Source organism: Anoplopoma fimbria, chromosome 9 (assembly GCF_027596085.1).
Source record: "Anoplopoma fimbria isolate UVic2021 breed Golden Eagle Sablefish chromosome 9, Afim_UVic_2022, whole genome shotgun sequence".
Taxonomy (NCBI): Eukaryota; Metazoa; Chordata; class Actinopteri; order Perciformes; family Anoplopomatidae; genus Anoplopoma; species Anoplopoma fimbria.
Window position 1 is genome coordinate 12732903 of NC_072457.1, and position 14561 is coordinate 12747463.

Below are 14561 nucleotides of genomic sequence, written 5' to 3' on the forward strand. Positions count from 1 at the left end.
AAAAGATATCACCTGGCGAGCCCCGGCTCTGGAGATTGGGTTGTCATGTGAGAAGTTAAGTTTAAGTAGTGGGTGTCCACACATCATTTTAAGCTAATGCAGAGGGGGAGTCTTCATTAAAAAAAAAGCAATAACACAGTGTAAAAATACTCACCTGCGGCGTGACGCTTTGAATAGGTGCTAGTTAAAGGAGCATAAGTTACTTTAAAAAACACAATAAGAAAAGTCAGCCCTAACTCTGCAATGGAAACTAGCATTTCAAAACCTGGTTATGGCAGGCAGCACAGAGCCCTCTTCTCCTTCACAGTGAATTAAAGAGCAGAGTTGATACAAGTCATTGGTAAAGACAAGGCAAGTAGTTAGCATGCTGCTCCCTCTCAGGGTGTTCAAAAGTCACAGCGACACTGTTCTGCATCGTTAATATGCGTCCTGCTAAATAACATAACTTCAACTCACATGGGGCAGTTTAGGAATTTTAACAGTATGCAAATATTGGATTGTATGTACTCTGTCATACTAATAACAATATAACCTCTGTGCTTCCTCCTTTCCTTGAAACAAAAAAAGAAATGGAAAGAAGCCAAAACTTGAGTGAGGATTTATTTTTTTGAATTGTTATCGCTCTCCATCTCTCCGGCTTACTCGAGAGTAATACAATATAAAACTGTAGCTACATAAGTAAGACACAATACCTTGGTGCAGTGTGCTATTACTGGGCTATGGCAACAGGATAAAAATTTGTCCTTGACCTTAAATGAAAAATGAATGTCTCAATTAATGTCTCAGTTTGAACTTTGCAAAGACACAGTCAGCCTTCATTACAAAAACATGAAGGCATTTTAATGGAGGATTTGGCCACACCACTACCAGCACCTGTGTGTGTGTGTGTGTGTGTGTGTGTGTGTCTCTGTGTGTGTGTGTGTGTTTTAGCATTAGCATGCCAATGTCCGAAACAACAAACGTATGCACACATCCTAACTTCTTCTGCTCACACACACACACACACACACACACACACTGAGAGACCAGAACCTGAGTGACCATTTATGTAAATGCAGGTGAATGAAATAATGGAAACGCACCCGGGCAGCATATCCCTGCAGTGCAGTTTACTCCAAACAGTGTCAACATTATGAGTCAACAATGGCTTCTTGTTATGTTAATGAGCGATACATGTCACAGTGGATATGCAGCATGCATGATTGGACAAACACAAGTCCAATAGAAGAGAGTTATTCTTGTTTATTGAGATGCTGGAAACATCAATGAGCTGGTAACTCCAGAGATTTCCCAAGGTTAGTGGAATCACACACCGAAACAAATACCGCAACAAAATCAGATTTCCTTTCCCTTAGTGGATACCCTGGTCTTTGAACTTACTTCAACCTTGATACAGTTTTGCACAAATTTTGTATAGAGGTATGGAATAAAGGTTGTGCTAAAAATGAGTAAATTATACTGTATATTGTGTTGGATTTGGAACATAAACTCTTTGGCTTTAAATGTTTCTTTTTTTAAAAGTTCAATATAATATAATGACTTATAATTTATACAACTGTCTGATTAGGTCACTTCTCACATTTTTAATATGCTTGCCCTTCTGGTAAACATGGATGTCACCTTATGTTCACATTTGCTATCCTCCTTCCTCATGCTTATGTGAACTTTTCACATCATTGGTAGGCTGCAATATCGCATCCAACCCCACAGTGAGAAGGGACATAAATTAAAGGATTTGCAGATTTAAACTTCACAGAGAATAGATAAATGGAAAGCTACCAGATGAAGCTATCATGCAACATCACAAGATGAGAGCTTGTGTGTATGTACAAGTGTGCTGTGCACACAGTAGTTTGTCAAAATGTTGGTATTTTGATTTCTGATTTTGATCTGATAAAATGTGTGCGACATCATTTTTATATTAACATAAAGCTTTACAATAAATGCCCCATAAATATCCTTGTTAAGATGGAAATATAGAAGTGTACAACAATTGTACGTTGTTGTACAATGCACCCTACAAGAAATACAAACATTTGAATATTTAAAGCCATTATATGCCAACAAATGGACACTGCATTGCATCATTGGGGATGATATTAAACAGCAAGCCAGACAGGATATTACGCTTGACCTCACCTTCTCCGCCGCACATATTTGAAATGGAGCAAAAGGAAAGATTGCATTGCTCTCTGTTACATCGTCCCAGCTGGGTGCTTGAACGATGGCACACAACAATTTAATCTCAGAGCAAAAAGAGAAGATGGCATTGAAAAAAAAAAAAAAAAAAAAAGAACCTGTAAGATTTTATACACCTAGGCTCTCCCCCCCTCTATTTTGTCCTCATTATCATCCTCTCATCTCTTAGACAAGGACTTGGCATGAGCTGTGCCCCTAGCATGCCTCAGCACCACGTCGGGCCAGATTTATTAAATCTCTCTCCCCCATCTTTGGCTCCTAACACGTCTCATTTTCCCATCCCTTGGACCTATATGTGTTATGTTGGAAAGAGAGCTATAAGAAGCACCCGGTGAATGATTGGCCCAGACTAATAGATCTTACCTTGTTAAAAATGGACGTCAGGTTAACAGCTCTATACTATGCTTGGGGTTTATTGGAATTGAAATTAGTCATGGCAGGTAATTAAGGCAGCTTGTCAATGTAATATTTCTCCCCCCCCCCCATTATCCTCTCAGAGTTGCATTTTGATATCACGTTGCAGCATTGGCCGAGTTAGTTATTTTCATATTCTGCCCGTGAGCGCGGATGCCCCGGGGATCTCAGATTATGCAGAAGAACTGTGCAGAAAAGAAGCATTTTTAGTATTGATGGTGGAAAAATGAAGAGGCCATATCTGCATTTATTTCACCCCACCTGAGTGCCTTTTCTCCTTCTTATACATGCGCCATATATACTGCATGCAAAGCAACTCTGTGTGCTTGTGATTTGTGTGCATGGTTATCGTGGTGTGTGTGCTTGTGTGCATGCAAGGAGATGCGAGTGTAAACCCATTCCACCTGCATTTAATGCATTTTATTCAATTATTCCTCGAACACACACACACACACACACACACACACACACACACACACACACACACACACACACACACACACACACACACACACACACACACACACACACACACACACACACACACACACACACACTTCTAAGAGCCCCTCTTCAATGTGAAAACTACAGATAAAATATTTCCCACCCCCCATACACTGAAATGCCGTGGCCTTAAGTGTCCTTTACTCTGCCATAGTGCCTCAGTACATATGTTCCTCTGTTCACTGCTACATTGATAACATGTAGGCACCATAAATAAAGATGTTAATATGTTTAATAATTACCCTCCTTATTTCATTTTCTTTTCAGACTAAATATTCCTCTGCTTTAAATTGAGCAGCTAATGACTATGCAGTGAAAACTGGTGACATATGTGAGTGTGTGTGTCTGTCACAGGGGAGGGAATAAGAGTCACTCCACAGAGAAGTGTAATTAGCAAGACTGCTTTACATTTGGCACACACGCAGACATATGCACACAAAAGTTATTTAATTACTGTCTGGCATATTTGTGTCATGCCGTTTACAATATGGAGATCATTAATTTAGAATTCCCCCGAAGGACTCCCAAACCACACGCACACAAAATGCTGGATTTGTGACTTTTGTAACCATAACCACTACATGCCTAACATCAACCTTTAATAAAACCTCAACCAAGGAACAAATCGTACCATGTGGGGACCAGATCTTTATCCGCAAAAGGGCGGGAAGTCCCCATTATGTGAGTGTGTGAAAACATTAATGTCCCCACAACATGACTAATGCAAGAACGCACAAACCCATTCACACACATTTTTTTTCTTCAGTATAACTGTGTCAGATAGTTGGTCTTTTAGGTGAGACACAGATACAAATCAGTCAGAGGGAATACAGTGTCAGGGAGAGGTGGCTTTCTCTGGGTTAGAGCGAGGATTGGGATAGGGCGATAGTGAGGGCTCTGGGGTGGTAAAATGGTATTATCATGATAGCGGCCTAAACTGTTCCTGGTGGGACAGCAAAGAGAAACTCTATCCAATGGGAATGGATGAATAAGCCATGAAGCCAGGCAGCAGAGGCACTGGTCTGAGATAATGTAGCCTTGCTATGGTAAACCTCTGATGCACACACACACACACACACACGCACGTGCACGCGCACACACGCCTGCCTGCACAGTTACACAAGCATACAAATTCATATCAGAATCAAATCTCAAACTGTGCAGTAGAACTGGGTCATAGAGTGCCTCTCCTACTGAGCGTATAAAGTTTTAGAGATAACAAAAAGAGCAAAGGGGAACTACAGCGTGCGAGACTGAGAGGGCAGGAGACTGAACGCAAAGCTTTCAGCAGGGCTGAAATAGAAATATGAAAACTGGAAAGTGTGTCAGTAATTCAGGAGACGCATGCTTAGACTTTGTATTCGTTATGTGCAACTAAATACAATTCTATAAATTGTATGCGCATTATATTACCTATTGTCCCATTTAGACAACACTATATTGTTTCGTGGTTGGGTAACGGAGGCTCACCTCCCTTTTTGGAGATAATAATCTTTCCTCCCGTGTGTATACATAGCATGCATTATTGAGAGACCTCTTCCAGCTCCTGTAGCACAGCGGTTGTGTTGCTTGTCCCTAGTCCCCATTTTAACCATGCTAGATTTAGAAATGTGCGTGCCTGCAAAGGAAGCCAAACTCTACACCGGAGGTAAAGCAGGTACAACCTTTTTCAGGTTATTCTTTAAATAAAAACAATATCTACAGATCTTACAGGGAGGCAGGAGAAAACTTCCAAATGTATGTGAATTTAGTTCTCGCTTGAGAATTAAATAAAACGCAACAAAATCAAGAACAAATGACAATTCATAAATAAACCAAAGAGAAACAGCGAATCCTTTGAATCAGGCTATTTTTAGCTTCAACCCTTAAACACTAACCCTACAGTAAATGCTTCAGATCATGTACTGTATGCATCTGTGTTTGCAACCAGCAGACAATTAAGATCCCAATTATGATTGTGATTAGTTATTTCATTGTAAATAAACACTTCTGACTTATTCTGGCTTTGTGATGCATCTCTCAGCTGTGATGTGGGAGCACTTCTAAGGTACAGTAGCTCCTTCATTCCGTGTGAGTAACGGCCACAAGGGAATCAGGCAAGGACTCCGAGTCCATATAACACACAACCAGAGAGAGATTTACTACGAGCTGAGAGCAGGTAGCAGGGCAGAGGCAGCATGCTGCAGTGTGTGACGGCATATTTGGTGTGGAGGAGGATTAATTGTGATAACACATAAAAATAACCAAAAATATATAGCTGCACGATTCATTTAAAAAAATGAATCCTAGGTAAGATGATAATCACAAACTCAAAAATATTATCAGTTTCTCTCAGCTCTTCAGAGCATTTTAGAATCGTTCAGCTCATTATTTAGTTTTTGCAACTTTACTGTTGAACATATCCTCATTCAATGGTTAGTATGATATCTTACGAAAAGTAAATCCTCATTTTTTGTGTGTTTTGCTACAAATGTCCAGCAAAACATGTCAATTTCTGCTCCATACACGCATACAGTCTTTTAAAAATAAATTTCACAGGAAACAACTTGTTATGTTAAGGCAACAAAACGACATAGTTAGGTTGAGGAAAAAAACGTGGTTTGGGCAAAAATAACAAATGAATTCAGTCTTACATTCCCATCTTAACTAAGACATTCAAAGATACTGTAGCCCTTTAGATGTGGTTTTGTGATTTTGCAGGTGGATTACAAAGGTAGTGTTCGGCAAACTTGAACTGACTTTGTGTGCTGACCAAACAAATCATCAATACTCCCTTTAAATCAGTGTTCTGCTCTTTGATTGATAAAAGGTCCAATTCTCGATCCAGACATTTTTTCTGTTGATACTTTGTGAGTGTGCTGTATTAAGGCATTGTGTCGACGCTGCTTTATATTTGTAGGTTGTTGAGGTTGAGCATCTCAGTGTTATTTTTGGTTGTGTGAGAGCTGCAGGAAGGTAATATTTCCTTATCCTCTCTTCACAAGGACTGAGTCCATGTATCGGACACTTACTTATTCAACGAGACACTGTCGGGCACCTCAAAAACATAGTGACCCAAATCAAACTTACAGGAAACAAAAACAATCCGTGACTAACATCCTAACCAGGTACACATGAAAGGGAGCATGAGGCCTGAGAGAGGAGCTGAGATGCAGAAATAATTCATGGGGAAAAGGAGTGAGCTTTGAGGTGGACATCGCTGTAGCAAAGTGAACTTTATTGAAGGGTCAAAGTAAAAGCAAAGTCACATACACACACAGGCGCTGGACAAATACCAATTTCCTCTCTACATATGCCCAGCACCGACGTTAATCTTGAGCGATGAAGAGAAGTTGGTCAAAGTCATATTAGTTTTTGAGATTCACAGAGGGGAATCAATCTCTGCCTCGTGGAGATAAAAGCAGCCCCTTATTCCCTCTGCTGGGCAAAGTAAACTCAAATTAACTGACTTTTTGCAACAACTAACCGGGTGGGGATTAGAACATTGTAGTAAAATGGAGCATCCGTTCCTTAACGGGGCCGAAATAATTGCAGCAATCCGAGCTGCTTGGCCAGCGGAACTAATTTGAACTGTGAATCACGGGGCTGGTCCACAGGTCATACGGCCCAGAGTGAATCATACATGCTCCTGGAGAGCTGCTCATCTTTGGAATGTTTTTCTCAGAGGATGAAACAACAAGCAAACAGCATATCAAAACCACGAAAGTTTCCTCTGCGTGTCTGTATGTGTTATGCATGCATCACCGACTGTGCAGTTTTAACACATCTGAGGTGCAACACCACCACGCTGGCCGCAGCTCTTCAGGCCATCACAACTTTGTGTGTGTCTGTTTTGTGTAGAGAAGATTTTAAATAAGGTACCTGTCATTATTTAGCACAGTACAGGTTTTAAACTATCATGCTTGAATAATCAGCTGTCATTACACAGAACACTACGAAGGGCTTTTATTATGTATTTACTTTACTTAAAAAACAATTGTTTATCTGTCTTTAAGTTGAATAATTCAAAGGCCTGAAGAAGTAGAATTAGCCATTTATTAAGAAGAAAAAAAGCATATATTGGAGCAAGGTAAATGTGATTTGAGTGGCAGGAATATGTTTTTTTTTTCTTCTTCATTAACTTCTTAATCATTTTGCGACCCTTCTGATTTATCCTCAGACCCCTTCTGGGAGTCCTGACCCACACTTTGGGAATCACTGAAATACTGTTTCTGAACATGTAGCCTTAGTATGAGTAACTGACTTTGGTTTCCCCCTTTATTAAAAAGCATTGTGGCAGAATTCGAGCATCATGGGAGGACTTCCTGTTATCCTTAACAATAAATAAAACACTAACGAACAACAAAATGAGCCAGAAAGTGTGACTACAGGGGAGTAAAATGTCTCTGTTGTTCAACACCAAGACCAACACCAGCATGAAGGTGTGCATGCAAACACACAAATGTGGAAACACACAGGGGGGGGATTTCTTTTCATTCTGCAGCTCAAATAGTGAATCGTGCAAGATACAATTATACCTACTGACATGGGATCACCTACAGGAAATGAAAAGCATAACAAAAGAGAGTAGGAAAGAAAGGAGAAGATTGCCAAAGTGGGATATTTTCAGACACAAATATGAATGTGAAGAGAAAAGGACATTCAGTTTGATAATAAAAAACAGACAAATAGAGACCATTTATTTCTGCACTCTGTATGCAAACATAACAGATGATGAAATAAATGCTGTGTTGCTGAGTAAAACTACTTCATGAATCAGCTTAAAGTTAATGAATCAGGTTGGTGGTGTATTTCAAATGCAGTGGCAACGAAGGCTGTAGTTATTTTCTTTAAAAAAAACAACCTCTCCTTCTGTATCTTAATGACGTCAACCTGCTTGAAACCCCCAGCTATCAATAAGACAGCTATTTATAGAGGAGAGACTAAGGTGTTGAAGATGCGCTGGGTGAGGTGAGTAGAGAAAGCAGAGTGTGTGGCAGCCTTCAGTGCTTCTGTGCACCTGACAGCACCGTGGGGTTCACTGCAGTAATTTTACAGCCCAAAATAAATAAATATGAGAACTAAAACCGCACTTGTTTATATATACGAACCGTATAAGAGGATACTGTTGAAAACTATCGACGCTTTGTTCTGCAATTCTTTAATGCTAACGTATGATGATAATTTCATCAGTTTGCCGAGCTAACCTGGTTGAGGCTAAAACGACTCAGCATGCCACACTTTCCTGAATCCTGAATGCCACCTGCCGGATACTGGCATCATCCTTGTATTCCAACAGCTGCCGTTTGGCGCCCTCCACAACTGACCACGAGTGTCAGCAGCATACAGTCCAGTCCTCTAATTTGACATTTGAGTTGGTTTATATCTTTTACAGTTGAAAGGTGCTCATGGAAAAGTTTTAACTCACTAGCACAAGCACAAGTAACACTGATGAATGTTAATGATAAATGGATCTATAAGTAAGGTGTGATATGAAAGGAAATTACATGTGTGAGAGGCATCACACGCATATAATGATGCCTCTCACTTTACAACAATCTGCCTTCCACCGACCACCTCTGTAATTTTGCTCGTCACGATATGCAGCAAATAAGCTCCATTAAAAGAGGCAAAAATTCACTAATTTCTAAACCCTGGTGACAGCTCTGGTGGCAGCCTTAAGCTAGTGAAAAAGGATTTAGCATCACCAGTAGATTAGATAAATGACGGCAGGCTGTTAATTTAAAAAGAAAAAAAAGAAATGTGTTTTTTATTGGTTTAATCAAAAATTTGTTTTAATAAATGAGTATGAGTCAAGTTTGTAAATGCAGTGTGTTATATGTATGTGTGTGTAGTTGGTGATCGCCTGATCTGGGCGTCACAAATGACTTTGGATTCCTGCCTAAACCTACAAAATTAGTTTCATCAACAGTGAAATGCAAACAAAGGCGGCAAACAGTTTAAGCACAACAGGCCAGAGCTATTTCCTCATTCTCTAAAGGGGCAAGTATTTTTACAATTATCAAAAAAACTATTCCAACCAGTGCATGAATTGAACTTGGCATCATACCACCAACAGACTATTTCACGCTTGTCAAGCCTTGGTAGCCATTTATTCATAGAACCAAATCATACGTTTAGGCAATCATGTCAAGCACTTCATAAGAAGGACAAACCATTAATCATGTTCAGGAGCACAGCTTATCTGTTGCTTGTATCAATGCGTCCTCCAAAAGAAAAAACAGCTTATCTTCTTAGTGGCAAAATCACTCATTATATCTTTATTTATTTCCCTTTAAGGACGGTCTAACACCCGGACTTTCTAAAAATTAAAGCTCTTACTATCCTTTCTTTTTCGGTTGGCTGTCAAACTGTAGATTGATTGACTTAACGCTGACGAAACATCCAAGCTCACGATCTTTATACAGCACATGAGCATGCAGACCAAACATTAGAACAAAAATAAAAACAGATCAGAGTACTGTATTCCCACACGCCAACACAACATCTCTGATAGACAAACAACTCTGGCAGCTACTGCAACATTCCTGAAACTGCTGTTGCAACATCTGCGGCCACGTTTTTTTCCCCCCAACTTGTCTCAGTTTGATTTTTAAGTTGGTCTGTCAGTTCTTGTGTGAAGAAGCATAATCTTTGGACTCGGAAGTCTGGGTTTTATTTAGCCTGGAGGAACACAGAGAGCGATGAACAGAGTATGACAGAGACATGCACTCACCTGAGACTCAAGGTCAGTCGTTCATCTTTAGCCCTCAGCAGATCGCCTACTGAAAATGTGGCACTGCCCAGGAAGCTGCTCTGTAGAACCAGACAGAGAAGAACAAAGAAATAGGCAGTTAACATGGGGCAAAGAATTTCAGCAGCAAGTAAACAGTTAAAAGATAAAACAATACAAAAGAAACTTCTGAATAAGTCTTCTTTTTTATGGTATCATAAAGCTAAGACAGCTAAGTATGTCAGAATTTGCTCTGAGACCTGTGATCTAAATATATATATATATATATATATATATATATATATATATGAGATTACTGTCTCCCATTCACCCTCTTTCTCCCCTTTCTTACTGCTCTGACAACATGTGTTTGCTGCAGGCATGATGTGAACAGGGGGTGTCAGCACACCAGAACTGGGTCATGGAGACAGAGGTAGGGGACAATCAATAACGAAGAGAGATGATCTACATTCGTAGAAAACACACACACACACACCTACACACACATGCTCTCACACTCCCTCACAGCAATGTATGCACATCCACACACACACACACACACAGAGAGTAAAGTCTTGCACCTGCAAGTAACACCATTAACATGCTTGCTTATGCTGCAGGAGGCGAGGAATAAGACTGTGCCAAGGACACAAGCTGCTCCGAACAAAGCTAAAACACAGAGTGGGTAATTAACAACAGGTACAAAGGTGATTCCACATGTTTCATCATAAAGGGTAAAAAAAGATCTTAATTAAAGTATCCGCAGCCTGTTCACACTCTCCTCTGAGATACTGAGATGCTACAGTATCACTCACAGCCCTTTCAACCACCAAAGTCAGATTTTATTTTTATTTGTAAGCTTTTACAATAGTGCCAGTGATGGTTCTGCAAACGGTGAAGTGACTTTGAGGAAGACGATGATTTGTGTCTTTTTGCTTCTGTTGCTTTAGATAGCTGTCAAAGGCTGCACCTCGTCTCTGGAGATGAAACACGATTACGTTTGCTGTTGAAATTAATGCAAATGCATTGAGAGTTGAGGTTATTCAGGTATTGTAAGCCAACAACCAAACTCAATACATTTATACTCTCCTCTCACAAAGCAGAGAGTCCTGACTAGTGCTGCAAGTAACAATCTTTTTGTTTTGTCTATAAACTGTCTGAAAATAACAGAAATGCCCATTATAACTTTCTCAAAATTCCTAATTCCATCAGTCCAAACGCAAACATATTCAATTTACTATTATTTATGACAAAAAAAAAGCTACAAAATATTTTATTTGAGAAGCTAAAGCCTGAGAATGGTTGGCACATTTGCTTAAAAATGATAAGGAGCACTACTCCTATTAAAAGACTTTCAGCTTAAGCCATGACAAGACAAATCCATATTAAATAATTTCCTTGTCAGTATCATTATCAAATCCAGTTATTTACTCAGTCACAGAAGGTCACCGACTCAAGCTGTAGAGTCAAAATAGTCCCTGACTTGATGTCACCTTTCATAAAAAAAGACTCTAATGAGTTCTAATGAGAGGACTGGTATTGAATACGGATCGGTATCAGCAGATACCCTGAGTTGAGGTATCAGGAGACAAACAGTTGGATTGGTGCATCTCTACAGTGAAACATTGTAAAAAGCATCACAAAAGATACATAACAGAATAATAGAGCTGACACTGAGAGCTAGCTCCTCAAAACACAGCAAAGCTCACAGGTCACATGAATGTTGCATTAGCTATTATGAAGTCGTCACAGACATGGCTCACTGATTCTTAAATTTATGAGATCTTGTTTATGGATGAAAATATTATGCACGGCTGTTTTGACTTCGTTATGCTAACATGCTCTTTTTATCCACTTTTTCTTTTATTGTTTGGCTTCACTTTCACCTCTATTCTCCTACCATTGCACCGCTCTTTCTCTCCCTTTTTTTACTCTCCTGTATCAGATAAAAAAGGGCATCCTGTCTACTGACCTTTTCTCTCAATCATTTCCTCCCTGAGCATTTTTTTTTCCTTTTGCTACTCAAAATCCCCCATATGCTTAAAGCAAAACACTGCCCCAAATATATTCAGCTGGCCTGGCCTTCTCACAAGTAGGCAAACACAGCGACTCACACAGGCAAACACACACAGAAAGAGGAAGAGCCCAAAACACATGGTTAGTCAACAGAGCTATGACAAGAAAAAAACTAAACACAACAATATAGAATATTGAAATACAGTGAAAGGTTTTAAAAAGCGGCTCAAATTTACCAAGAAAAACACACACAGCCCCAAGCTTCATATTCAGTTACCGGTTCATGCAGCATACTGCCATGTCTACCTTATTGAATTAAACAGAGCTTGGATCCCCACTGGGCATCACTTGACATGCACAACGTCATATCCCTTAGCAATGACGTATAACCCAGAGCAGCAGGCACAAAAGGCCATTACAAACCGTGGAGGAACATTTTATCCCCGTGTAGTCATTACTTGCAAGCCGGTACAGACCGTCTGGTAAATGGTCTTAGAAATCCATTCCTTAGCATCTTTTTATGGCCCCTCACGATGAAGGCTTTAAAAGTAATGAAGCTCCGGAGACCGTCCTCTTACGCAAGATCAAAGTGGCTGTACCACAGAAAATGAGAGAAAGATGGGGGCAAGAGGAGGAGTGGAGTGAGGAGAGAAGACAAATGATGCTCTTCCAGGATCATGGAGGATGGATTATGATGGTCTCGCTTTGTTCCCTTTCTCGCATCGCTCCGGCTCTCTCTTTTTCGCCCGCTCTCGATTATTCATTTGACTGGTTCTATTGGCCAAGAGAGGCTACAAGAGAAACTTTTGATCTATGATCTGCTTTACTAGCTTTAAAAAAAACATTTTACACAAGCTCAGAGTTAAATACACGTATTACCAAACACAAAAGTGCTCTGGAGAACACTTGTGCACACATGAAGGATCAATCGTGGACAATAAAAACTAAAGACACTTGAGCTGGAACACGCGGAGCCTACATCGTACATCTACAGGTAATCCCATGCACTTGTCAGTGGATCTGTGAAGGCCACAGTGTCTGTCCATCACTTGGCAGAGGTAAACGGTCCAACTCTGTAGATCTATTGATTTTTCTCCATGCCCTGGGTGACAGAGGGACACACACACTCACACAGACACACACTAAGTCTCTCTCTCAATCATTCGCTCAATCCCTATCTGTCTCTCACTCGCACAGGCTGCAGAGAACACCTGGAGGAGAGGACATTCATTCACGTGTGACGCCAACAAGTGACATTTGATATAAATGGCAGCGCTGACAGTTTTGGCACTCGCTGAATAATACACATCTGGCGAACATTTATGAAAATGAACAGATTTAAACCATGGAGGTCAGTGGTGTCTACATCAATACACTGATCCTTCACTACAAATAGAGCTTTACAAATCGGCCTAATTAAGTCACTGGCGATGTCATGACACGCCATTTATGCTTACATGCAAATGTGTGCACTCAGGCAAAAAAATTATGACCGCAGTAAGATAAAACTGACATGGAGTGAGATCACAGACACACCCACACAAGGAAGTCCACTTACGGTTATGTTGCACACAATCCTCGGAGTAGAAAGCGAGTAAGACTACCGAAATGAGGAGAGGTCAACAGAAAGAAAGAGAGAGACTGAAATAAAAAAATTGCCAGAGAGGAAGATGGATGTTATGTGTTCGTTCTTCCTCTTAATGAGCTTCAGGACCGTTCTTCCTACATATCTTCCTCCAGTCGTCAGTTAGAGTAACTCCAAGTGTGATGTTCACTCTTTTAAGAGCAGCAGGCACGCTGGTTTATACATACACTGTAAACACGCAAACACAACACTCACACACAGTTAGACCAACACACACTGCAGCCTCCGCTGTGACTGAGAACTGGCTACAGTGAGCTACTGGCGTAACCACTGTTGCTGCTGCTGTGGCTGGCTTGACAGAAAGCGAGACGAGAGAGAGAGAGAGAGAGAGAGAGAGAGAGAGAGAGAGAGAGAGAGAGAGAGAGAGAGAGAGAGAGGGAGGAGGGAGCAACAAGAGGGGAGGGAGTCGAGAAACACAAGCAGTCGAGATGAAGAGGGGGAAGAGGGAGGCACAACACAGAAGAGGAAGTGACAGACAGAAAGGAAGTAAGACAGACAATTAATGGTCAGAAAACCAAGATAGCAACACAGAAAAAGGGGGGGGAATATAGAAGAATACATAAAGAGAGAGAGAGAAAGAGAGAGAGAGAGAGAGAGAGGCAGACAGACAGAGTTGTGTCACACCTCGGTTGCAGCCGGTGACTCAGATAGCCAACAGGAAAAGAAGCACTTGTTATGGCTCCTTGAATTAACATGGATTCCGACCACACGGTGCAAGGTATAAGAGTGCGCCTACGACACGGGTAAACACTTCAAAACACATATTGACATACTTGAGGATCACACAAGAGGCTTGTTGAAACACACTTCAGATTTGGATGCAAGCAGCTGCGAGAGAAAAGAAAATGAACCCATCTATTTTGAGACATTGAGACAATGACGAACAAACACACAGCACTGACACCAAGCTTAGGTTTTAACTATCTGGGCTTGAACCTCGGATTAAGCAGGGTTTCATTTACCCGTGCTGACGCTGGGGGATGAGTAATTCTGGCAGAACAAAAGAACACGCTCTAACACTGGCCCTTATCAATCGGAGCAGGTACTGATGCAAAGAACAATGAGAAACAA

The 14561-nt window shown here is 40.7% G+C and overlaps 1 protein-coding gene across 3 annotated transcripts in view; it reads right to left on the minus strand.

The window, feature by feature from the left end:
- Positions 1–14561, minus strand: part of inpp4b (inositol polyphosphate-4-phosphatase type II B) — a 129112-nt gene that overhangs the window by 75003 nt on the left and 39548 nt on the right. For 2 of the 3 annotated variants that reach the window (XM_054605298.1, XM_054605297.1), the window contains exon 5: positions 9833–9912. In XM_054605298.1, coding sequence (XP_054461273.1) covers positions 9833–9912 — 80 coding nt within the window. Of the gene's footprint in view, positions 1–9832; positions 9913–13403; positions 13769–14561 lie in introns of those variants that run through there. The other variant, XM_054605299.1, reaches the window with a different exon arrangement.